At 33.4% G+C, this 26,085-nt stretch overlaps 4 protein-coding genes and 1 non-coding gene across 6 annotated transcripts; 2 read left to right on the forward strand and 3 right to left on the reverse strand.

The window, feature by feature from the left end:
• Positions 1-1,444: 1,444 nt before the first annotated feature.
• On the forward strand, positions 1,445-3,567 carry LOC107780377 (photosynthetic NDH subunit of lumenal location 3, chloroplastic). Its single transcript, XM_016600900.2, has 3 exons — positions 1,445-1,782; positions 2,526-2,812; positions 3,328-3,567. Exons 1-3 carry the CDS (start codon positions 1,500-1,502, stop codon positions 3,424-3,426), a joined length of 669 nt encoding a protein of 222 aa, XP_016456386.1. The 5' UTR covers positions 1,445-1,499; the 3' UTR covers positions 3,427-3,567.
• A 100-nt stretch (positions 3,568-3,667) lies between these two features.
• TRNAA-AGC (transfer RNA alanine (anticodon AGC)) lies at positions 3,668-3,740 on the reverse strand. Its single transcript has one exon. It is a non-coding gene; the product is annotated as a tRNA-Ala (tRNA).
• A 4,676-nt stretch (positions 3,741-8,416) lies between these two features.
• LOC107780378 (formin-like protein 5) lies at positions 8,417-16,020 on the forward strand. 2 transcript variants are annotated; one of them, XM_016600902.2, is made up of 7 exons: positions 8,417-9,675; positions 10,425-11,106; positions 11,207-11,852; positions 11,942-12,141; positions 13,276-13,511; positions 14,046-14,898; positions 15,702-16,020. In XM_016600902.2, the coding sequence occupies exons 1-6, from the start codon at positions 9,520-9,522 to the stop codon at positions 14,895-14,897; spliced, it is 2,772 nt and encodes a 923-aa protein (XP_016456388.1). In that variant the 5' UTR covers positions 8,417-9,519; the 3' UTR covers position 14,898; positions 15,702-16,020. The 2 variants fall into 2 exon arrangements, with proteins under 2 accessions (XP_016456388.1, XP_016456389.1); XM_016600903.2 differs by having other exon boundaries at positions 8,525-9,675; positions 15,751-16,020.
• A 1,615-nt stretch (positions 16,021-17,635) lies between these two features.
• LOC107780379 (chlorophyll a-b binding protein 50, chloroplastic) lies at positions 17,636-18,564 on the reverse strand. The gene has a single exon (XM_016600904.2). It carries the CDS (start codon positions 18,480-18,482, stop codon positions 17,679-17,681), a length of 804 nt encoding a protein of 267 aa, XP_016456390.1. The 5' UTR covers positions 18,483-18,564; the 3' UTR covers positions 17,636-17,678.
• Positions 18,565-20,303: 1,739 nt separating this feature from the next.
• LOC107780380 (histone H2A.6-like) lies at positions 20,304-21,588 on the reverse strand. Its single transcript, XM_016600905.2, has 2 exons — positions 21,324-21,588; positions 20,304-20,668 (listed from the first exon to the last, which is right to left on the reverse strand). Exons 1-2 carry the CDS (start codon positions 21,510-21,512, stop codon positions 20,456-20,458), a joined length of 402 nt encoding a protein of 133 aa, XP_016456391.1. The 5' UTR covers positions 21,513-21,588; the 3' UTR covers positions 20,304-20,455.
• Between the last annotated feature and the right edge of the window lie 4,497 nt (positions 21,589-26,085).

Raw genomic sequence — 26,085 nt, forward strand, 5'->3', positions numbered from 1 at the left:
AATAAAATTAATATATGAAATCCAATCAAACAACGTCTTATAAAATCGAAGAGAAAGAGTATTGGTATTGTTTTTTTTAATTAGAGGTCTTGTATTCGAGATCTAGAAAATAAAAAATTCCTCATAAGAAATGATTCCCCTTTCAATGAGTCTTACACGACACGAGTTCAAATTAGCCTGAGTCCGAAAACAAGTATCGGACATCGAGTAGAAAACCAACAAAAGTCAACATAAACTAGTGGCTTGATTTTTTACAATATTATTCTATCTCCTTTTTTGTATCCTATGGTTGTCAATTACACTGCATTACCACTAGTGCAATAAATCATATATTTAATCTATTACTTGTGCACATGAAAGTTCTTTAATTATTTAAAGCTCAAACCGCAAAAGTATTAATATGTTTGAAATTGCGAAACGATCTATATCTCTATTGTATAATAAATGGAGTTACCACCAATTTTTTTGTCAGATAAAATTTGGCCCTATTTTAACCTGTCTCTCTTTTTTGGGCCAAATGAACTAATTCTTAGAATAAAACAATTATATGAATTTTACAAAATATAATAATTTGTTTACAACTTTTTGGCACACGAACGTTATTAGTTTTGAGCCTGCTTTTACTTTAAAAAAAATATCATAATTCATAAAACTTTTGCTTGTTAGAAAACACTGTTTATATTAAGTAAAAGAATTACTTGTAGACACATAAATTTGGGGTTTGACAATTCTTCCTTACTGCTAACATATATTCATTTGATTACTGAGAAAATTTTCCTCGGGTGGCCGATTCAAATCTGGATGGATAATGCGCTCGTCTTTCTACCCTTCTCTACTTAAATATTAAGGTTCTATCTATGATAGGGTTCTAACACATGCCTAAAATCCACACATTGTGAGGTCGTTTGATGGGATGTATTAGAAAAAATAATACATGTATAAGTTTTGGTATTATTGTTTTTGGTAATTAAGCTTTGGTATTATTAATCCCTTATTTAGTAGTATTTTTGTATTAGTTATATACCTTACTGATTCAGTACTATTCACATATACACACACATACACACACACACACACATATATAGCAAACTATGACATTAGTAACACCATGATTTTTACTACATGGATAAGCATGCATAAAGATAGAACTGGTATTTCAAAACCTTTAATACACCAAACCAAACAGTCGATAAGAAATAATCACAGCATAACTAATTCCAGTATTACTAATTTCAGCATTACTAATATACCTAATTCAATACTATTCTTATACATCTTACCAAATGACTCTTTAGCATCTCCGCTACTTGGGGTATATAAAAAAAACGCTAACTATATATATCAGATAAAAATAAATAAAAAAAATACCGACGGAATTACATATTTGTCCTCTATTGGGATATCCTTCTAGTGGTCAGTAGTTAACAACACTCTTCAAATGGATATAAGTGCAAAAAGTGCAATGGCCTATCATTTCTCTTCTTGTTTCAACACCAATTATGGCTAACACAACAAATTTGAACTGCATATTTGAAGCTCTTTCCCTCATTCCCAAACTTCATGGTATTGAGAAAATTCAGAAGAAAACAAAACCAGTTAGCTTTTTTAGCAAAAAGACAGAAGAAATTCAAGAAAACTTACCAGCAAAGACTACAAGAAGACTAGCATTAGGCCTTGCTTCAATTGCTTTATTTGCAAATTCTGGCATTGGAAAATCTCTAGCTGAAGATAATAATGGATTTTTTATCAATGGTCCTTTGCCAGTCCCCTCAGCATCCAACAGTAAGCCTTCATTTCACCTTTGGATACGATTTTTCTGATCCGTTATACTTTTGGTCTATTCATACACTTGCCATTAGCAAATCGTCTTGTATCTGTCATTTTCGTTAATAGAGTTCAAGCTTGAAATAAGACGACTCCACGTATCCAAGTTATTCGAGAGAAAAAGTTCAAATTTACCCCTACATATTTAATATGGTTTAAATTTACCCTCAGGACGGACTCCATTAGAAGTAAAGGGCAAAAATAAGACTTTTTCCTAACGGCGAGGTAACATTAGACAAAATTGCTTAATTTCGAATGGTACATGAGCAAATTTGACCATTTTACCCTTCTCTTATGATGTTCATATGTCGAGTCGTAGTCCTTGCATATAATAAGAGATCAAGAATCGAGTCATTCGTTCATAATTTCACTTTGCTACACGTGTCCAAATTATTTGAGAAAAAAAGGTCCAAATTTACTCCTGAAGTTTTTAGTATGGTTTAAATTTACCCTCAAGCCGGACTTCATTAGGAGTCAAGGGCAAAAATAAGACTTTTTCCTAACGGCGAGGTAACATTAGACAAAAATTGCTTAATTTCGAATAGTACAGGAGCAGATTTGACCCTTTTACACCTTTTCTTATGATGTTCATGAGTCGAGCCTTAGTTCTTGCATACGATAAGAGATCAAGAATCGAGTCGTCTATTCATAATTTCACTCCGCTTTGCATATATGTTGAAAATGTTTAACCTTTGACATAGACATTATAAACAAGGAGACGGGTACGCGATCATTTCTGAAGAAAGGAATCTACATTGCCAACATTGGAACAAAAGGGAGAATGTATAGGCTGAAAAGATATGCCTTTGATCTCTTGGCATTGGGAGATTTGATAGGATCAGATGCCTGGAATTATGTAAGGAAGTATTTGTGCATTAAGTCAACATTCATGTACTTTGATTTTGATGAAGTGATCTCAGCTGCTCAAGTGAATGATAAGCAACCTCTCACTGACCTCGCCAATCGATTATTTGACAATGTTGAAAAGGTAGTATCAGTTCACATGTTGATTTTCATTTGCATGATATAATGTTGTTCAAACCCTTCAAAAATATTATTGTGTACGTGTTGGATCTGATCCTTCACGCACCAATGGATCTCAACTGACACCCTTCATCGGAAAATATACTGTTTAGATAGGTTTAAAAAATCATCTTTTCTCGTGCCGAGAGTCTACTGGAAACAAATTCTCTACACTCACTATAGGGGTAAGGTCTGCGTACTCACTATATTCCCGGGACCCCACTTGTTGGATTATACTGGATGTGTTGTTATTGTTGTAGGTAGGTAAATATTTTTTTTATGTATATATCCTATGTATTGAATCTCATTGACTTATTCGTGTATTTACTTCTTTAAATATTGGCACCCCATATTAAAAATTCTGAATCCGATACACACCCAACAATATTTTTGAAGAGTTTGAGCAACGTAATTCTGATATATGTAGGAATAGCAGCTTTCTAATAACCTCGTTGTTGTTTTGCTCCATTTTTTATGCAGCTTGAAGATGCTGTGAAGCAAAAGAACTTGCCTCAAACACAAACATGTTATCAAGAAACAACTACAATTCTACAAGAAGTCATGGAAAAAATGGGTTAAATTACATATACTTGGATTCTATTGTCATTCTGTAGATTCAAAATGAATGAAACATATGGAAGTAGTAATTTTCTTACAGCAAGAGAAATGCTACTAGTAAATTTTGGAACTTTGTTGGAATTTCAATTGATTTCCTTTTTCATTGCAGAACAAGTAAAAGAGAGTAACAAAAAAGCAACACATTAAAAGAGAGGTTCTGTCCTTTTACCTTTCTGAGAAAGGTAGAAAAAGGACAAGTGAGTGGAGATGCGGGGTATCGATCCCCGTACCTCTCGCATGCTAAGCGAGCGCTCTACCATCTGAGCTACATCCCCTTTTGAAAGCAGTGCACTGGATATATATTAAGACTTCAAAACACTCATTCCTACCTTATGTCCATGAACATCTTGAGTCAGATCCATGATTTTATTTTTATGAGTTCTTACAACGACTTTAAGTTAATTTAAAATAAGATAGGTTTCAAAATAAAATATTTAGTGAATTTATTAGGGTGCAGTCCTTACTTGAAATCTGTGTAAATGCGAGATACTTTGTACACCAAATATTTTTTTTAAAAGTAAATTTCTTAATATTTATACATGATCGGACAAAAGTTGTTGGGTTCAGGTGATCGTCAAATATTGTATTTCACCATGTTACACTTCATGGAACTTTTTGTTATAGTAGGTCAGAAAATGAGTTATTTTTTTTATTTCTTATCCGGTGTCCTGTATTCGGTACCCACATTGGGGTCCGACTATATCCGGATTCGCGCCGCGTAATGCCCTATTTGGAGAAAACACTCTCTGCCAAGGATTTTTTCATACTTAAAGTTCGGACCCGAAACCTCTAGCTAAGGGAAGACCAACCTCCTCCACAGCACCACATGTTGAGGATGGCATGTAAGGTGAGTTACTAAAGTGGTAACCTATTTGTGTTTTCAGAACAAGATTTAACATTTTCGGCGTTTTTTATCTTTTGTGCAATGTAGTCATTATTGAGTTATTTTTCATTACAAAAATTAATATTATGACTTGGTTCAATAAATTAAAAGTTAAATGATCATATGCAAAATTATCCCTACAAACCCATGCTTGCACCAATATTTTTCTTTGGGTTTTCTTTAAAAAAACCATCTGGAATAAGTTTGAACTTAATGGAGAAAGAGCAATGTTTTTGTGGTAGCATTTGGTAAGTGTCTTTTTTCTTATTCTCATTTTTTATTCGGTTTATTCAGTAGTTGTATTAGGGTCCATTTAGTTCGAATTTGTACCGAAAATTCTTACGAGGGTAAAGTGCTTTCTACCAAAAGCGTTTCCATTTGGGCAGGGTCGGCTCAAGCACGTACGGGGCTTAAAGCCAAAATTTAATATGAGACCTAAATTTTTTTTTTTAAAAGTTATAAGATATATTTTTATTTGAAGTCTATTCTTCTAACTTTTTGAGATATAAAGTTGTTAATAAATTTTTTTTATAATTGATTTTCTCTAATAATTCTTGCTCGATTAATAATATAACCAACTTATTTAATCTTTCTTGAGATATTATTGATCTTAGATAAGATTTTTCAAAGCAATAGAAGTATATAACTATTGGAAGCTTAAAAGTATGGATGAAACTAGTGAAATCTTGGAGAAAGAAGGTGAGTAATAAAATATTAGAGAAAGAAGTGAGTAAGAATATCAAAGAGAAATATAAAAAATATGTAGGATTTTCTGAAATATAAAAAGATTGAAAAAAAAAATTGACTTGAACAAATTAAGGAAGAGAGCAATTTTTTTAATGGAGTAAAAAATGAAAAACTAAAAGTGATGAAAACTATTCATCATTTTTAAGCAAGTCAAATTATTATTTTATTTGTATATATAAAAAGTTTTCTTTCCTTTATATTAAAAACTCTAGTTTTATATTTAAAATACTAAATATTATTTTTTAAATACATATGAACCTGTTATTTTTAAAAAATGAGGCCCCCTAAATTTGGAGGCCTTAGATACAAGCCTTACTCCACATAAGGTTGGAGTCGGCCCGGCATTCAGGATTCAAACACCAAACCTCTTATTAACTTATTAAGAATGGAAAAGTACTTGCTATTTATTTCACTGCAGACTTTAGTGGTGGTTAGTGTCAATTTTTCATGAAACTAATGAAAACTATTCTACCACAAAACTTTATTGGTGATAAATGTAATTTTTTCATGAAAATAACAATACTCGCTAGCAGTGGCAGAATTGAGTAGAAGAAAAGGGTTTAACTGAATATCATCTTGGTAAAATTATATGTGCAAATAGAGTAAAAATAATTTTTTTTGGTTATATGTAAGTTGTTGAATTTTGAACAAAATTTTAGTGCGGTGTTCAATAGTTATTCTTGGTAATAGGTTCAAATCTCAACTATAAAATACTAAATTCTTTTAAATCCCCTTATATAAATTATTGCATCTATCTCTACGGTAAAGGTGTCAATGGATATTTAAAAAACGATCGAACCGAACCGATTTTTAGGTTTTTTTAAAAACAATCGTAGGTTTTTATATAAATCTATAACCGTACCGATAATTAGGGTAGGTTTTTTATTTTATAAAAATAAACCGAAAAAATATCAAACCGTACCTAATAAATTTTACATGTGAAAAATATATTTATATCTTAAGTTTAAAAATAATAAAGCATTAAATTTTTCTTTGGACCTTGGAATTATGAAAATTGTTATAAGTCAGACCAATTTAACTCAAAATATTAATTTCTAAAACCTATTATGCTACTCCTACTTAAACTAAGTTATTTTCAGCATCTTCATTAGCAAGACACAGTATTTCAGTGATTATGAGTAGCAAACTACAATGTATTGAATATGTTTCCTTTCATATAATCTAGATTTATCTTTTTGAATATTTAATCTTCTATAGACTTTATTCTTGAGTCCCATCTTGGTTAATATCTTTCCACTCGTGTGATTTATATTTTCTTTGTCTTTGCTTGATTTCTTTTACGTTGTTGTAGAATAGTTGATGGATCTATACTCTGGCCATCTTTTATGTTTTTTTAATTCATCACCATTTAAACAGTAAAAATATCTAGGGAGTTTTGCTAAGTCCTATAAAAGAACATATGTTATTGTATTCTAGTTCTACTTGTGACTTTTACATGACATTTTAAAAAATACCGAAAATTAACCGAACCGTACCGACACCGAAGAGAAACCGACATGATTGAGACGGTTTCGAAAAATCTAATTTTGATTATATATAATAGAATAACCGAAAAATTAATATGGTACAAATTTTATAAAATAACCGGCCTAACCGAAAATTTAAAAACTTTATTTCCGCAGAATAGGATAACATATTTTAAGACTAGTGCTTCTTTACCCTCAGCTTTATAACTATGTAATTTAATTAATAGGACTCAATTTAATAATTACTTTAATATAGTCCTTTACACCTATCCCTTTACTTTCCTTGCCCATAAAAGAAGAAGTAAAAGCAAATGAAAAGGGAAAACGGAAAACCAACGGCTGTTCTTTTTACCACTTTTACTGTCCATTTTGTACCTTTCCCCTGTCAACCAAAAATTAAATAGAGAAACAGAAGAAAAAGTAGCATATGGATAGGAAATTTAAAAGTAAAAGGCAGGATTCTATGTAATCTAATCATTATAAGAACCATTACTTCTTTAAGTTAGAATTTAGATTTTAAAAATAAAGATTTTTTTTTTTGTAAGGCATGCTTCCTCTTAATAGGTCTATCCGATACGAATCATATTTAGACGTATATTAGGTTTAAACTTAAAAATGAAAAATTCCGCAAGACATGCTTTACCGTCCTTAATAGGCCTACTCAATGTGAATTAATTGAATCCAATAAATTTCGAAAGCTGAAAAAGAATCATTTTTAGAAATGGTAAATCTTGTCAACCTTCCGAAAATTGAAAACCTTTTCTCAAGGTCTTGTTGAAGTCATTGTTGAGATGTAGAGGCGGAGTTAGGATTTCAAACTTATGGGTTCGGGATTATAATCCTTTTAAGTTAATGGGGTCTAAATTAATAATTTATATATATTTAATGAGTTTCTAAAATAAATACAGGGATTCGAACCAAAGCTATTGGGCTCGTCCGAACCCGTTCTCGTTCTCGGCAATCTAGCTTCGCGACGCAACTTAAATGACAAACTTCATTTTCTTAATATTTGTGGGCAATTCCCGTTTGTCTTTCAGAGTTTAAAGAATTTCGGTATTTACAATATTGATTGCATTAGTGTAAATATGATTAAAATATTTAAGATAATAAGGTTGATTTCTTGGTATTTGAATAAAATTATTCATAATTATGGTGTTTGTAGTTTTTTAGGATAATTATTATTAAGGATAAAAAAAAATATAATTAATTTTGTCCTGAACTTCTAAAATGATAAATAATTTGAGATAATTTTTTTTTGTAATCACGACTGTTAATATGAGACGCAAGGAATAATATATATAGATGATGAAAAAAAGCACGTTAGTAAAAAAGCAATTATTGAAAAGATAATAAATTTAAATTCTTGAAAATTGTGCAAGTGATATAAAACGAAAGGAGTATCATGAGAAAACAAAAAAGTCCATGATAATACAAGTAGTAGTATATTTTCCCCAATATCCAACATGCGAAATTATACCTTTCCGACGCGAGTCATTTTCTTGTTTATTTCTATGATAATAATAAATACTAATTTTTCAACGGAAACTAAAAGTGTGTCTAGTATTAGAATTCAAAAAAGAAAAAAAAAGTCACTATCAAATACAGTTCAGCTGATTATTTTATATCATTTTGTTTTCTGAATACAGTTTAACCGATTATTCCACATAAAAAATATTTACTATCAAATACAGTTTAATTAATTTCAGTATAATTAATTCAAACATGATTTGTTTTTAAACCAAACGATCATGTACACTTCCGATGAATCATAATATATATCTGACATTTAAATAATATGATACCATAAATATCTTTTACACCTAGTGGTGTGTAAATATTAAACTCAATTACTAGTCGAACAGAAAAGAAAAAAAAATACAGGGAAATGAAGTGAACAAAATATCTAAATTGTACACTTCTAGATAAATTGAACAGAGCAAGAAACAGCATTAAAGATAGTACAAACATTGTCATCTGCGTTCAGACACGGCTGCCTTACACAAAAGAAATTTCTCTGGTCAACTCACGCGCCTTCCCTAAACTCACCCTTTACAATTCTTTATTCTTTGTATTTTTAGCTTCTTTTTGCTCGATCTGATAAAAACACAAGTTAAAGAATTTGGCTTTGATGACCAATTCATTGGAATTATTCTAGTTTGTTTTTGACAATATTGCCTTCTTGAATTGACTACTTCTTGATTCAGTCAGTTGGTCTTTTGTGTTAAAGCTGAGTTTTTTTTTCTTTCTATTTTATGGTTTATTTAGTGTATGTTTGATGCCACTGTTTTGAGTTCTTGCTTGAAAAAACTGAGGTGGGTCGCTGAGATTTTTGTTGAAAAGTTTGTGATTTAGATATTTGAGAGGTGTTCTTCAGAAAACTGCAAAGGGGTTGGTGGTAAATGCAGTAAAGACTTGACCTTTAGTGGGATTTTGCAGTAAAGACTTGACCTTTTGTGTGATTTTTAGGAGGGGTGAAATCCCTTTTGATTTATTGGTTTATACAGGTGTTTGATGCCACTGTTTTTGAGTTTTTGAATGAAAATCTGAGGTGGGTCAGTGAGATTTTTGTTGAAAAGTTTGTGAATTTGATATTCGAGAGGTTTTCTTGAGAAGAATTCGATAGTGTTGGTGGTAAATGCAGTAAAGACTTGACCTATAGTGGGATTTTTAGGAGGGAGTGAAATCCCTTTTGGTTTATTGGTTTATACAGTGTGCTTGATGCCACTGTTTTGAGTTCTTGCATGAAAATAGGAAGTTGGTCAGTGAGTTTTTATTTGAGAAGTTTGTGATTTGGATATTTGAAAGGTGTTCTTCAGAAGATTTCCATAGGGTTAGTGGTAAATGCTGCAAAGACTTGGCCTTTTGTGAGATTTGAGCAGGGGTTTGGGGTTTGGGGGTATGTTGAGTTATTCATGATAAGTATTGGTTGCTTTGTTTATGCTGATTCAAAAGGAAATGGGTGTAAGAGGAGTAGCCCAATTGTGTTTTTTTATCAGTACTCTTTTTATTATAGTAGCAGCAACTGATAGCAAGAAGTCGGTGGAACATTTGCTGGTCAATCAAATCAGTTCCGGGGAGATCAACCAAGAATTGGTACTAACAACTTTCTTCTTTAGCTGATTTATTTTTACACAATGCTTGAATATTTTTTTTGCTTTGTGAAGTTTTAATAGGTTTCTTTGGTTTACCTAATTTGTAATTAGAAAAATAGTGTGTTTGGAAAGGGATAGAATGAATGTCATGGATTGCTCCTATGGAGCAGTTCGATGAAAAATTAACATTATTTGATCCCGCCACTTTTGAGAAATATGTAGCAGTATTTCGTCATAATGAGCATATGTTTCCGTATCCATGTTCACAAACTTTGTACTGTGTAATAATTTTCTTGCTTTTAGCATCACTTTTTAATTTGTGAAGCATTTGATATGCCATTTTGTGAAAGAATGGAGCAATCTATGCATCACTTCATTTAGATGGAATCTTGAGTTCATTCCTTAGATCAACTAGGTGATTGTCGTGTTGTTCTCTTGACCAGCCAGCCCTTATAGCGAGGCACTTCTTATGCTTTTCGCTATTGGCAACGCTACATTCTACTGGTCTATAGTTTCCTTTCACTTACCTGCTACCAATTTTCCTATATATTGATCCAAACAGTCACTCTTTCATCAGAAGTTCCAAATGTTTCCCCTCAATTTTCCGTACTTCCAAGTTTTTTAATTCGGACCAGCATCAACAGCTCTCTCTCCTCTTACATATTTATAGCCTTATAGGTAGTATTTTCATTTGTACGTCTTTGAGAATAAGTATTCATAAGCAATTCTGATTGTAATCTTCTGCTGCAGGCTGAACTGTTATGGTTGAACTGTAGGCTAGAGTTATTACATGCTAATGGTGCTGTTGAAGATCTTGAAGAATCAAGTGGGAGCCACAAAACCCTTTCTAATAGAAGATTGTCAACTAAAAATAAAGAGAAACATGTCAATATCTTGCATCCACTCACTAAGGAAGCCCTTATGGGATGTATGGTGAAGAAAAATCTCCTGTTTCTTATTTCCGGAGAGGAGAAGCATCCACCTACATGGTATACCAGGTGCACCGACTTTCTCTTTTCTTGGTACAGTGCACCTACACGGCGTGAATTGCTTCAGTTTGGAGATGCTCCTGCTCCTGCTCCTTCACCTAATTCAGCAAAAACTTCCAGTTCTGAAACTCCGAATTCTACGCCACCTGCCCGTCCTCCTTCAAAGCCATTTTTCCCTCGAGACTACAATGATTCAAGCAAAAGCTCTGCACCTAGTGATCATTCTTCTACTAGTCAAAATGCTACTTCAGATGTACACTCAAATAAGCGAAAAAGCAACAGGAAAACAGTTCTTGTTGCAGTTCTTGTGACTGCTGCTGTCACATTTGTTGTTGTTGCACTCTTTTTTATATGCTATTGCAAGGTTTGTGGGGCTGGATCCAGAAAAGGAAGGAATGACGAGAGGCCTCTTCTTAGCTTAAGCATGAGTGACTATTCTGTTGGTATATACACTGTTCCTTATTTCTCTTGTATATATAAATATGTGTATGTATTGATTTTGGCTTTTGGTGTACTGATGTTTCTGAGACTTCAATCTTTCAGCTTCATTACACAAGTCATCTGTTTTAGGAGCTTCGATGAGTAATGCTGGTAATCATTCAGTCAGTGACAATTCCGACGATAAAATGGGTAAAAGTTTCTACATGGAGCCGAACGGTCTTAATGTTTCCAAAACTGAGATCCCTTTAGGAACTGTTACCGGCATTGCTGTGGCTGCAGCAGGGGATTCTGCACAGGTACCGCCCGGAAGGATCGGGACACATGGACTGCCTCCGCTTAAACCTCCTCCCGGTAGGGTGAATCCTTTTGAAGACCCACTGTCTCCTGCCAAGCCAGCCAATTTAGCTGCTCCGCCGCCACCTCCACCACCACAGAAACCTACATCTAGCGGTCCACGCCCTCCTGCACCAGGGGCTCCTCCACCACCACCTATACCAACTCGTGCGAAGGCTGGTCCTCGGCCACCACCACCTCCAGGTCCTGGTGCTACTCCACCTCGTCCTCCTCCCACGGGGTTGAAGCCGCCTCGACCTTCACCTCTTGGATCAAATGCATCCTCTAGTGCTTCAGCTGAGGGATCAGGGACTGATGCTTCTAAAACTAAGCTAAAGCCTTTCTTCTGGGATAAGGTTCTAGCCAACCCTGACCATTCAATGGTTTGGCATCAAATCAAATCAGGATCTTTCCAGTAAGTGTACTTTTTTCTTGCTTGATGTTGCTCTACGATTGTTTTGATTGAGTAAGGTTGCTTAATGAGCAGTGCATATCGTTTGACAGATTTGACGAAGAGATGATAGAGAGTCTCTTTGGATATGCTCCTGCTGACAAAAACAAGAATGGTTCAAAGGACTCTACGTCCCAAGATGCTTCCAAACAATTTGTTCAAATTATTGATCAAAGGAAGGCACAAAATTTATCTATTCTTCTTAAAGCCTTAAACGTGACAACTGAAGAAGTTTGTGATGCTCTCAAAGAAGGTGATCTTCTGTTCCTTTCTTTCTTTCTTTCTCTCCTATCAAGATCGAGAAACTACTAAAATTAATAGTCTTTGTAACCTTATTGGAAAACATATGTTATTGTCCCCCTCCACCCAAAGGTACATCTCGCGCATGTGGGTGTTATTGTGATTAATTGGGATTGAGATCAACCTGAGAACTGAAAGAGTACTATAGTCTTTAATTATCATGTGCAATCAAATGAAAGGTAGAAACTTTTTAGGTTTAGTACAAAAATAAGCTGTTTACTCAAAGGAAAGCAATTTAAGATGTTTTCTGCTAATTTTCTTTTGTTTTTCACTGATCGCCTCGCCATTCTCTTACTTGGCTACTCAATGAAAGCATCATGTTCAGCTGCTTTTAATTGTCTATCCCCCTCTGATAAGAAAGAAAATTGTTTGTAGGTCCTATAAAATTTGTTTATATTAGTATATCATGATCTTTCTTCATGTGAATTCAGCAAGCAAATAAATTGTACTCCCTCCGTTTCAAATTAGACGAGGTACTTTCCTTTTTAGTTAGTCTGTTCCAAAATAAATGACACATTTTTAAATTTAGAAATAATTCAACTTTAAACTCTTCATTTTATCCTTTTTACCCTTAATGAGAAGTTTTTATAACCACACAAATATCACGTCCCCACAAAGTTTTTACCCCTTAAGCTTTTAAGACCACAAGTTTCAAAAGTCTTTTTTTTTTCTTCTTAAACTCCGTGCCGAGCCAAACTACCTCATCTAAATTGAAACGGAGGGAGTATGTGATTGCTTTCCATCTGCCTAAGTCCGGGCGGACAGAGTTACTCGATGGGTGATAGGTACACGGTGGAATAGTTAAGGTGCACGGCTGCACGCAAGGTGGTCTGGACACCACCGTTATAAAAAATGATTCTTTAGTGATTCTACTTACATTATTCGTCCTTATCCTAAAAAGATAAATTATATTTCATGAAAAAAGTATTTGATGCTTACCCATTATTCGTCTTTAATTTTTTACTTTTTTTGGAGAAAGTTTAGTATACTTGTATTTTAATTGGGTGCTATTTCTTGGAAATGGAAATATTGGTTGTTGTACATTTGCATCTACCAAAGCAGTGACTAATGTTTTATACTGACTCAGGAAATGAGCTGCCTTCTGAACTCCTTCAAACTTTGCTTAAGATGGCACCAACTACTGATGAAGAATTGAAACTGAGGCTCTATAGTGGGGATCTCTCTCGGCTTGGGCCTGCGGAGCGGTTCTTGAAAGTCTTGGTTGATATTCCATTTGCCTTCAAGAGGCTAGAATCCTTGCTTTTTATGTGCAGTCTTCAGGAGGAGGCATCAATGGTTAAAGAATCATTTGCCACTTTGGAGGTGAGATAAATGTTCTTGATCATGATGAACTGTTGGATTATGAGTAAATATTCCTAACTTTTAGTAGTTGTTTCATATTGGTTTTATTTTTTTGTTTTTAATTTTTTGTTTTAATTTTTTTATGGTTGAAGTACACTAAACTACTCTGGATTTGGTTGAGTGGTACTTGAAAGTTTAGTCTTGGTCAACTTGTCAGATGAACCAATGAGTTGTAGGGATTTCATTGCTTCCAATGTGTCGCTACATGCTGTTCTTCCTCCATGAAGCGTGTTGTTGCTAAAGTTTGATTTACAACATATCATCTGCTTGCGTGACATATATTACAATTTCCTCAAATAACCTCCCATCCAACAACCGAGTCTGTTCTAACGGTTAGATTCAGTGATGTATTTCATACCATTGTCAAAATAGAAGGCAGAAGCTTCTATCTTTGCGGCATCTCTCTTGCATCTTACATTGATAACCTTAACGTTCTTTTGTCTTCTATGGATATACTCACATTGGTGTTTGCTGCATCTTCATTTTATGCTCCAGGCTGCTTGCACGGAACTCCGAAAAAGCAGGCTGTTTCACAAGCTCCTTGAGGCTGTTTTGAAAACTGGCAATCGTATGAATGATGGAACATTTCGTGGTGGTGCTCAAGCATTTAAACTTGACACGCTTCTGAAACTATCCGATGTAAAAGGGATAGATGGGAAAACTACATTGTTGCATTTTGTTGTTCAAGAGATAATCCGTTCAGAAGGTGTACGAGCTGCCCGTTCCAGGGAGCGAGGCAGCATGTCGAGCATCAAGTCCGATGATCTACCCGAGGGTCAGTCTCAGGACTCGGAGGAGTACTATCGAAGTACTGGTCTACAGGTCGTTTCAGGTTTGAGTAGTGAACTTGAAAATGTGAAAAAAGCTGCAATTTTAGATGCAGATAGCTTAACAGGCACAATGTCCAAGCTTGGTCATGCACTAAAAAAATCACGGGATTTCCTAAATTCAGAAATGAAGAACGTAGATGATGAAAACAGGTTTCACCAGACCCTAAAGAGTTTTGTGCAGAATGCTGAGGTTGACATCATGTGGTTACTCGAGGAAGAAAAAAGAATTATGGCTCTAGTTAAGAGCACGGGTGATTATTTCCACGGAAATTCAGGGAAAGATGAAGGTTTGCGATTGTTTGTTATTGTTCGGGATTTTCTGGTAATTTTAGATAAGGTATGCATAGAGGTGAAAAATGCTCAGAGAAAGCTAAATGGCACGCCAAAGAAAGAGAATTTGGCAGGTAAAACTTCAGAGTCCACCAATTTACCGTCCCTCGATCTCCGTCAGAAGCTTTTTCCAGCTATCGCCGACCGGAGAATTGATGATTCTAGTTCAGATGATGATACTCCTTAAGGTAAGGTTTCATTAAAATGAAACTGGTTTTGTGTTTTTCTTCATTTGCTTGCTTCAATTTTGTCTGCTTTAGGAGACACCGGCTCTATTCATTCTAATTTCATGACTTAAAAAATGTATAAAAATAGGATATAAAATAGTCGTTCACTTTCTTTTGCAGACATGCAATTGAGGTGTCTAGAAGGGTAAAATCACTGATTTATTGTATTTAATAATCACTTTTTAGTTCATGATACATCAATTATCTACAAATTGCTATTGAATAGATATATACTGCAAGCTTAAAAGTGATGCATTTACTAAACAATTCATAAAATAGGGTAATTTTTACCTTAAATTGCAGACCTATTAAAACATAAAAATCTTAAAAACAAAACAAAGTAAGTGATTAAAATATAAATGTTGCATTGATTAGTATACCTTCAAGTATACAATGTGTTGATAGCCCTAAGAATTTATGACTTCTACTTCATGATATACTCGAGCCTCTACGAGTCATTTGTTATTCCTTTTGTAGCTAAAAACATGAATTAATCCGGGAAAAAATCGATCTCGTGTTTTCTAGAATGAAAAAAATAAAACCATTACACCACAACTGCGCCTCAATCCCAAGTTATATAATTAGTTGGGGTTGGCTGTATAAATCATCATTATCATAAATTCTTCATTTTGGTTCATAATATTTCAATTCATACTTTATGTCACGCTAGGGTTTCTCTAATATACTCTAATAATAATATTCTAATATACTAAGAGTCTTTTAGTAAGCATTATTCTTTTTGTTAATTTTCTATCTTTTGCCAGATATGCCTAGATAATATACTAAGATTACTTCTTTGTCCGGTTGGCGAAGCGTTCGGAGGGAACGAAGAAAGATTGTTTAAATATTCATTTTAGAGAGAAGATTCAGTTGTAGCAGAGAGAGATCAGACAGAAGATGTGCTTACAAATTCGACCTATTACATGGTTCTATATCAATATTTCCTTTCCTAAAGCTCCTACTTGTAGTTAAAACTTATAAGTAGTTAGGAAAATTCTCATTCATTATTTATCTTGTAATTCTTTGTTTCAATGTAATTGAACAAAGTAGTTCTGTTGATTATTACATATGGTGTCTCAGAAAGTGGTCCATTTCATAATGAGTTATGTCTAATGCAGTGTTGTCAAAGATAAAAAGCGTTGGCGCCTATTGGGGGCGCAAGCTTTAATGAAAAAGGGCGCAAAGTATTATATCTATAATTTAGGAGTAATAATTCAATTGCACCAATAACAGTAATAAGGACAAAGGAATTTAAAGATGTTAAAATAGTGAGATGTTTATCGTTTAGTGTCAATGGATGGTGATTGATTGAAGCTCTTTCAAGTGAGGCGAGGCGCTCAGCCTGTTTTGCACCTAGCTTTAGGGGGTAAGCACGCTTTATGCGAGCCATTGACAACACTGGTCTCTTGGGCAATGAATTTTTGTAATGTATACAATATGTTACTTTTTTAGTTTTAAAAAATTGTGAATCAAATATATATATGTTGTTTGTAAATACTTTCATAATGTTTAGAAGCAAGAATATAGTTGTGTGTATATAAGTAGAACAATGCCTAAATAACTTGTTTGCATAGATCTGGAAGAAAAATTATTGTCCTCACTTTCAGTATCAATTTTCTTTGCTCTGCAAATTCTTATTTGAACATTAAAACGCTTTGTTGTTACTATCAGAGGCGGACCTACGTTGGGAGGTGGGGGGTCATCGGAACCCGTTAATCTCGGCAAAAATACAATATATATATATTTTATATCTATATGTATATACAGTGAGGATCCCGTGAATATTTTAAGTGTACCCCTAATCACAAAAGGTGGACGGAAGCGTTGGTTTAAGAAAGTGCTCAAAGTGCCTTCACTTCCTTGATGATGTCCCAAGTTCGAATCCTGTCTCCTACAACTTTTATAGATGAGTTTGATGTGGAAGCACATAATTCCGACCCTGATATGAGAGTACGATGTACTTATGTTATATTAGTACCAAATTAATGATATTCGATAATATCGAAGTTTGTATTTTGATGATAGTTATCATAATCATTAAGTTTTTATAGACTTGAACACCGAACTTTATCGCTAACTAGTACTTGGTATACTAAAGATGGTGCCCCCGCTATGCTCAAGTCCTGGGTCCGCCTCTGGTTACTATTATGGAGTATTTGTTATAGTAACTCTGAAATGCCAACTTCAGAGTTACTTTTCACTTTCAGTATCAACTTTCTTTGCTCTGCAAATTTTTATTTGAACATTAAAAGGCTTTGTTGTTACTATTATGGAGTATTTGTTATAGTAACTTTGAAATGCCAACATATCTGAACAATATGTTACTTTTTTAGTTTAAAAAATTGTGAATCAAATATATATGTTGTTTGTAAATACTTTTCATAATGTTTAGAAGCAAGAATATAGGTGTGTGTATATAAGTAGAACAATGCCTAAATAACTTGTTTGCATAGATCTGGAAGAAAAATCATTGCCCACTTTCACTTTCAATATCAATTTTCTTTGCTCTGCAATTTCTTATTTGAACATTAAAAACGATAATTGTTACTATTATAGAGTATTCATATCGAAAAACATGGAAGTGAAATATATTATGAACTGTTAAAAAGAATAGTTATAAAGCTTTTAAGATTTGTTTTATTTCAGATCTATTTTGCTGGTGGTAATTAAATATTCCTAATTAAGTATGAACGCGGAATTGAAAAGGAATGTATACCACAGGAGACACATTTTTAAGAACATCACTTTCCGGGAACAAAGTTTGTGGCATAGGACCAAGCATTATTGTTAACTGGGTCAGCAAGATGGTCGGCAAGGTTCTCCAATGGACCTTTTCCGGTGACGATAGCCTGAACAAAGAATCCAAACATGGAGAACATAGCAAGTCTACCATTCTTGATCTCCTTCACCTTGAGCTCAGCAAAAGCCTCTGGGTCATCAGCAAGGCCTAATGGGTCAAAGCTACCACCAGGGTAGAGTGGGTCGACAACCTCACCAAGAGGTCCACCAGCAACACGGTAACCCTCAACGGCTCCCATCAACACGACTTGACAAGCCCAAATGGCCAAGATGCTTTGTGCATGAACCAAACTTGGGTTGCCCAAGTAGTCAAGACCACCCTCGCTGAAAATCTGGGATCCAGCCTTGAACCATACAGCCTCACCGAATTTGACACCATTACGGGCCAAGAGCTCGGGGAAGACACAACCAAGAGCTCCAAGCATGGCCCATCTACAGTGGATCACCTCTAGCTCACGGTTCTTAGCAAAAGTTTCTGGATCAGCTGAAAGTCCAGCAGTGTCCCACCCGTAATCACCGGGGAACTCACCAGTCAAGTAACTTGGGGATTCACCAGAGAATGGGCCCAAGTACTTGACACGATCAGGACCATACCACGGGCTGCCAGAAGAGACTGGCTTGGCCTTGGTAACAGTCTTCCTCATGGTGACTTTTCCATTTCCGGTGATCTCAGAGGAAGATGGTGAGAGTTTCACCGCCTTTCCGGCAAAAGAAGAGGAAGAGAGAGCCATTGTAGCAGCTGCCATTGTAGAAATAAAGTGAAATACTCTTGTCTCTTGAATACAGCTACTACACAGAAAGAGTTTTTGATTTATGGCTTGAGTTTAATGGGCTTGCATCAACTGTATATAAATGACTCAGTAGGACCAAAGTCCTCATCCTAGAATATGATCATCTGTTTTATAATTGGTGAATGACAATTTGCTATATTTTTATTTTTTGGTTTCTTGTCCATTTGGCAAAGTTCAGCACCGTTAAGCATGACTAGATTCTTTTAGATACATTATGTTTAAAAAATCCAACCCATCGAAGATTTCCTCTTACAGCCAACCCAAAATAGCCACGTGTATAGTGGATTTTTGAAATATCCACTTGACCAGATAATAAGGGTATAACCTCATGACCATGCAATATTGTCTTGCAAGGAAAGTGAAAAATGTGTAGGCCTTAGATATTTCCTGCTGACATTGTAGAGAGAGATAGAATGCAGGAAAAGAAATATTCTTGCTTTTACCTTAGATCTTTATGACATTGTTAACTAAAAGTAAAAGGATAGAATACCAGCAAGAGTCGTGGTAAGATCTTGAGTTCGAATCCTGGGTATGGAATCGTCTTTACTAGGGAGCACTTTTATCCCCAAATGTGGAACTTCCCGGCGTGAAGCCAATTTAGCCGGATCCTAGTGCGGTACACCCGATGGAAAACTAATAAAATTAAGGATAGGGCCATAGAACTTAATCAATTACATTAGCAAATGTGTTGTGTAGTTTATCATATTGAAATGAAAAATGATTTGGAGACTTTGAGAAAAAATGACTTGGGACTTGGTACTATTAGAGAATTTGAAAATGGCGCTGCATAGCCAAATTAAATTCAAGCCACGCATAGTCCAACTAATATTTGGTAAAGCATGTTTCACAGCCAATTTCTGGCAAAGCAGAGCCAGAAACTTTTCATGGGACAAATTGAAAGTTTCAAGTGTTTCAAATTTTCTTTTGTCTCTGCATTATATTTAACTGAGACTTTAAGAAGAGTCCTTGTATTTTGCATTTAATCATAATAATTAATGATTATTATTATTATTTCAAAAGTTAAATTCCAAAAGACATGACTCGAGGCAATGCTTCACTGTGGAAAACTGGTACTTTCCTATAGTTGATCAAGGCTGCTTGAACTTTCAAACATGGTCAGGTCTTGGAATCGGGCTAAGAGCAGGAATTAACTACCAAACACTCAATTTTGTATCAACAAACTTCTTATTTCCTCCGGATCCCCTTACTCTTTAGTTGGTACTCCCTCCCGTCAGCAAAATTATCCAAGACGAAGGACATAAATAGAAGATTCAATGCATCTCTAAAAATTCCTCATAAACATATTGTTTGCTGACTTGTAGCATGTTTGGCCTAGCTTCTAAAATGAACTTATTTAGTGCTTTTAAGCAAGCACCTAACTTTAAAAGGGAAAACAAAAAGTTACTTTTGACCAAAGAGGAGCTTAGCCAAAGAGAACAGCTGAACAGTTAATTCCTCAAAAGCCAAGGTAATAAGGTATACATACTGATGGACAGAATGCAACTCCCAGGTTTTAGAGCTAGACCAATCAGTATCACATTTTACTGAAAGCTAATGAAATGTACTCTTTTCTTTACTGTATTCTTTAGAGCTTAATAATGATCAGCATTTCAAATGTACATGAGAGGCAACAGTCCTCTCAGCATATAGTCTATAGTTTAGCTCTAACACTGTAAGTTTCCATATTTAAGGAAGGTATTTTCCATTAACATAGATTGATTTCAATCTCACAGTAAGGAGATACTGAGTTCAACGAGAAGAAAATAGACACAGGTCTTCGTTCATTGTTTCATTTGTATTCACAAACCAACATAAACCCCTACCAACTAATTAACCAAACAATATTAAAAAACAAGAACTTAGAAAACACTAAACAAAACCTAAGATCCTAAATTCTAAAACAAAGAACAGCTACTATGAAACCAAGTCTAATCTTCATCAACAGAGGGCTTAGAGGAAGCACCAGATTTCTTAGGGAGCAAAAGGTTGTGAATGTTGGGCATGACTCCACCATTTGCAATTGTAACATCTCCAAGGAGTTTGCTGAGTTCTTCGTCATTTCTCACTGCCAATTGAATATGCCTTGGCACTATTCTCGTCTTCTTGTTGTCTCGCGCTGCATTTCCAGCCAATTCTAGCACCTATATAACATCAAAATTCACCCCCCCCCCCCAAAATCAGATACATAGTAATAAAAATTTTGAATAACTCCACCAAAATCATTTTTATTTAACACCATGTTACCTACACAACACCCCCAAAATTCACCTCCAAAAATCAGAAACATAGTAATTACATTTTTTAATTAATCCTCCAATATCATGGTATCTAAGGCCATGTGTATTTGAAGCGCGAACATTTTTTTTCCTTTGATAATGGATCTTTCAAACATTTCTGAGATATTAACCCCGTCATTATAGACTTCACTTTACAAAACTATGATTTTTTATTTGACCTCAATTCTTTGGCTCCTCAAACCCTTTCTTCCTTTAAACGATGAAATTTTCGATTTTATTTGAGCACTGTATTTTATAATAAATATTATCTGCATATAAACTTTAATATAAAGCATGAAGAGATTAATATCGGATCTAGCTAAAAATTAGAGAACTTGACCTAGTACTCCAAATCACTTCATATTTTTTTTGTTTAAAAATACGGAAAATTTCTAAATAAAAAAATTATTAGCGAAAGTCTTAACTAATAACAGAGAATTGTAAACCCTAGCATTTGAAACTCAAAGAAACTGAATTATGCAAAAATGAAATAATTAAAGAGGTGAATGACGAAATTAACCTCAGCAGCAAGGTATTCAAGGACAGCAGCGAGGTAAACCGGAGCTCCGGCGCCGACACGCTCGGCATACTTGCCGGCTTTAAGAAAACGGGCGATACGACCGACCGGAAATTGAAGACCGGCTTTGCTACTACGGGATGTAGCCTTCTTTGCAGCTCCTGAACCTAGGGTTTTTCCTCTACCAGCCATTATTGCTTACTGTAAAAGAGAAGAATTTTGTTTTGAAATTTGAACTCTAAAGAAATGATGAAAGCAAAAACTGAACAAATCTACTGGGTTTTGATGATTTTATATAGAGGTGGAGGGATTTTAAATTGGACCAATTAGAGTAGATCACACGGATCGTGATTTTAAGCCGTTGGATAAGATAGAAATTAACGGTGAGATGATAAAGATGCCGACGGCTTTAACCGCTTCAAGTATTTACGAGTTTTGCCACGAGTAATATATCCTTACTGTTTTTTAATTACTTTCTCCGTTTCAATTTAGGAGATATATTTAAAAAAAGTAAAGAATTTTTTTAAAAGTTCCTACATATCTATATTATTATAAAAGTATGAATACAATAATTTATAAAAATAACTTTATAATATTAAGCATAATAACTCATAATAAAAGGATATAACCGAAATTTTAGATATTAGCCTTATAATCTTATTAGTTTTAGGACATAAAACTAAATGTTAGTAATCCTACATGATTACATTAAGTAATCCTATTAGTATAATTATTTTTTCGGTTGTCCAATTCATATAAAATTGAATAAGTAAATATCATTAGTCATGTAATCCTATTACTTTTAGAATATACTTCTTAAAAAATTCTATTACTAATTTAATTCGAAAACGTATTATAATGTCATATTACGTATTCAAGGCAACGGTGTTATGTTTTTCTTATAGGGAACCTTAAAAACTTATAGCATACAAATAGAAATATATAATTAATTTTACATAATGCCAATTCAACCATACATAAATCAAATAAACCTACAAAAATTAAAATCCTTAAAATTTCAACCATACCTAATTCAACTAGCTAGGATGTTCATATATAAAAAATTCAATTATCTTACAACAACTAAAATTACTACAAAGTTAACAATAAAAAAGATATATAGATATATATATCAATAAAGTATTTACCTCGCTGGAAAAAATACCGGAGAGGAAAGATGCTTGATGCCGCTGCGGGACCACTGCTGAAAAACGAAAAAAAAGTTAAAAAATTAAGGGGAAAAGGGAGGGAGAGGGAGAAGGGAGGAGGAAACGAGAGAGATAGAGAAAATACATTACCTAGAAGGAGGAAGATGGCGAAAAAGGACGAGAGGGAGAGAAGAGGAGGATGAGAGAAGGAGGAAGAAAGGAAAAAGTGTGTTATGTTTTTGGGGAACGGGGGTTGGGTAGAGTTTTAAAAAAATTCCGACCGATTCGGTCGTAAATTTAATTAAATATTTCCTTTTTTAAAATATAAATTCCGACCGATTTGGTCGCTATTAAAGTCAAACGAGTCAACCAGTCGAATTTTAAAAATTCAATACTGGCAGATTCGGTCAGAAATAACTTTTCGGGCGTTTGCGCCAAAACATACGACCGATTTGGTCGGAAATATGGTCGAAATATTTTTTAAAAATATAATTGATATTTTTTTTATAATTCCAATCGATTCCGTATGAAATTTCCGACAATTTTTTTCCGTCGAAAATTTATGATTTTCTAGTAATGAATACTAATCAAACAACCCTAAGGCCATCTACAACCCTTCACTTCAAATCTTTACTCCAAAATGGAGTAAACTAACTCAAACCTTTACTCTTTATTTATTAAAAAAAAAGAATATTTCTTTTTATATTCTTTTGTATCTGCTATATTATATTATTATTTTTTATTTAAATTTTATTTTCTTATTTCCATTAAACAAATCCAATCTTTTTTCCTTTTTTACATATTCATATCATATAATTTATATTTCTTTATAATATAACCATTTAAAATAAAGAAATGATTTTCTAGTAATGAATACTAGTCAAACAACCCTAAGGCCATCTACAACCCTTCACTTCAAATCTTTACTCCAAAATGGAGTAAACTAACTCAAACCTTTACTCTTTATTTATTAAAAAAAAAGAATATTTCTTTTTATATTCTTTTGTATCTGCTATATTATATTATTATTTTTTATTTAAATTTTATTTTCTTATTTCCATTAAACAAATCCAATCTTTTTTCCTTTTTTACATATTCATATCATATAATTTATATTTCTTTATAATATAACCATTTAAAATAAAATTATTTTAAATGAGGATGTTGCAGGTGATTCCACATCATGACAACGACCTAGTGGGGTGAAGAAAGCAAAAAAAAAAAAATAGATGAAGATGATATGAAGATGGTCCGATCAGAAAATAGTCAGATTGGTGAGGTGATGAAAGATTCAAATGAGACAAAAAAGAAGCTTTAAAGGCAAAAAAAAAGAAGCTTTGAGACTAAAAGAACTCAAAGAAGTAAATAAATTTTACTCATCGATGTGAATTCTATTGTCGATACGAATCGTCAAATTTTTGTGACAAGAACAAAAACGAATAATGGATAAAAAAAATCAACAATTTCCACAGCCACAAACACAACAATCCTTTATCTCATTCACTCAATTCTTTAATGATTTTGGTGTATCTGGAAACGACTTACCTCCCTACTAAATTATTATGTTATTTAATGTAGTTTCAACTTTATGTATTTTTAATTTAATGTATTTTCAATTTTCACTTTTAATTTTAGCAACATCTTATATTTTATATTTGCAACTTTCATTTTTGTGATGGTTATATATTTTTTTATACAATTATAACTTATAATAAAATTAACTTACAATTTTACATAAAAATAATATATGCACGAAAATTATTTTATCAAAATTATGTGCTAAAATTAAGATGTAAAATTAATATTATAAAGATATTACATAAACATAATTAGGTATATATAATACAATAAATTAAAAGGATTAAATAATAATAAAAAATAATAAAATAATAGAGAATAGTGATAGAATGGATGAATAGTGTAAAATAAATTTGGAGTGAGACTGTTCATCCTCCAAAATGGAGAAAATTTGCAGGTGGATTAGAGCAAAATTTCTCCAATTTTGACTCCAAAATGGAGGTGGTTTGGAGATGGCCAAAATATTTTTGTACTGTAATATTAACACTCTTGATCATAGCGCAGGGGAGATCTAAGATCTCCCTATAAACAATGCTAATGCTTTACTTTAGTTGGTAATATAATATATATAATAGTCCAATTAACCAAAAAAAAAAAAAAAACTTGCACAAGCACACAAAGGAGTATCTATGAAATGTCCATATATCCCCTCGTTGGCAAGCAGAGTCACCTCACCTATGACCATTTACAATTTATATAGAAAAAAATTGAAATAAATAAACTCGTAAAAATCTTTTGTACGTATGACCACTTCAATTTATATAGAAAAAAATGAAATAAATAAACTCGTAAAAATCTTTTGTTTTTCATTTATCGATCGCCTGTGCTATATTTTTCTACTAATATTCTGTGAGAAGGGGCGAGTCGACTATAACCTACTTGCTTCCTGACTCTTCTATATAATAGAAAATAGATCTAGAATTTAAAGACAAAATTATATCAAATATCACTTGGGCCTATAGCTCATCCGTAAATGACCCATATTTGAAGCTCTAACCTGGTTTGGCCGAGCTTGTACATATTTTAAATTTTTTTTTGCACCCATTGCCATTAGCTCATAGTAAATTAGTAACGCTAATTCATTTATTTTTTTGTCTTTCACTCTCTTTTCTTCTCACATCTTCTACATATGCTCCAAGGTCCCGTCCTCCATTACTGATTCTCCCCCTGTGTCACCTGGTTGCAATGTAATAAAATTAAAGAGTAGAAGTCCACCATTGAAGGCCATTCAAAGCTTCGCTTTCGAAAATATAATTTGTTGAGTTTGTTAGTTGTTTGGATTAGGTGTTGTTCCAATTGATTGAAAATATCAAAAGGAGTTCAAAATTTAAATTTGAATTGATTTGGAGTAGATTTGAGTTAAATTTCAGAAAAGACGCAAGGAAGAAGACGAAGTCAGTTTTTTGTATAATTATGTATAATCTTGTATAATAGTGTATATGAGTGTATAAACACATCTTATACACCTTTATACAAGCGTCGTAAACGGACTTTTTTCACGATTTTCAGTTGCAATTCTTGTTCAAAACCAGTCCAAATCTCCATTAAATAACTTCAAATTTTATATACAACCTCCTTATACTATTTCTATCAAGTCTAAATAACACTTACTCCAAATTTCTCACAAAATCAAATTCGAAATTTAAACCCACATATTTAAACTTGTTAAAAATCTAATTTTCACCACCCAAATGGATTTGGTTTGTTGAACTACTATTTGAGTCACAGTTACTGATTCGAAAATTAACTTAAAAGCTTGAGCAATCTTTTTTAAAAATTGAATAGTAATTTCGAGAACCTATTAGAGTTGAATGTTAAATCTTAGCCTGTTATGTTTTGGGCTAGTTGGTTGTAAATTGAAATACGAGCTATAAAATTGAAAAGTAGGGAGCACAGTTATTTTTATGTGAAATTTTTCCTTATTTTAATAATATAAAGGTGGATGACTAGAACTATTAATTTTTTCTTATTGTTACATTCTTTTGATTATATATAGAAACACATTTATGCAACTCGAGCCAGAAGTTGTGAATTTGCTC

The sequence above is a fragment of the Nicotiana tabacum genome, chromosome 12 (assembly GCF_000715075.1).
Source record: "Nicotiana tabacum cultivar K326 chromosome 12, ASM71507v2, whole genome shotgun sequence".
Classification (NCBI taxonomy): Eukaryota; Viridiplantae; Streptophyta; class Magnoliopsida; order Solanales; family Solanaceae; genus Nicotiana; species Nicotiana tabacum.

What these genes read in the sequence shown, in the direction of transcription:
- LOC107780377 (XM_016600900.2), top strand. Translation starts at nt 1,500, where the DNA reads ATGGCTAACACAACAAATTTGAACTGCATATTTGAAGCTCTTTCCCTC. An exon ending in AGTCCCCTCAGCATCCAACA is followed by an intron (nt 1,783 to 2,525) that starts GTAAGCCTTCAT and finishes CCTTTGACATAG; the next exon opens with ACATTATAAACAAGGAGACG. An exon ending in TATTTGACAATGTTGAAAAG is followed by an intron (nt 2,813 to 3,327) that starts GTAGTATCAGTT and finishes TTTTTTATGCAG; the next exon opens with CTTGAAGATGCTGTGAAGCA.
- LOC107780378 (XM_016600902.2), top strand. Translation starts at nt 9,520, where the DNA reads ATGCTGATTCAAAAGGAAATGGGTGTAAGAGGAGTAGCCCAATTGTGT. An exon ending in CATGAGTGACTATTCTGTTG is followed by an intron (nt 11,107 to 11,206) that starts GTATATACACTG and finishes TCAATCTTTCAG; the next exon opens with CTTCATTACACAAGTCATCT. An exon ending in TTGTGATGCTCTCAAAGAAG is followed by an intron (nt 12,142 to 13,275) that starts GTGATCTTCTGT and finishes ATACTGACTCAG; the next exon opens with GAAATGAGCTGCCTTCTGAA.
- LOC107780379 (XM_016600904.2), bottom strand. Translation starts at nt 18,482, where the DNA reads ATGGCAGCTGCTACAATGGCTCTCTCTTCCTCTTCTTTTGCCGGAAAG.
- LOC107780380 (XM_016600905.2), bottom strand. Translation starts at nt 21,512, where the DNA reads ATGGCTGGTAGAGGAAAAACCCTAGGTTCAGGAGCTGCAAAGAAGGCT. An exon ending in TTGAATACCTTGCTGCTGAG is followed by an intron (nt 20,669 to 21,323) that starts GTTAATTTCGTC and finishes GATGTTATATAG; the next exon opens with GTGCTAGAATTGGCTGGAAA.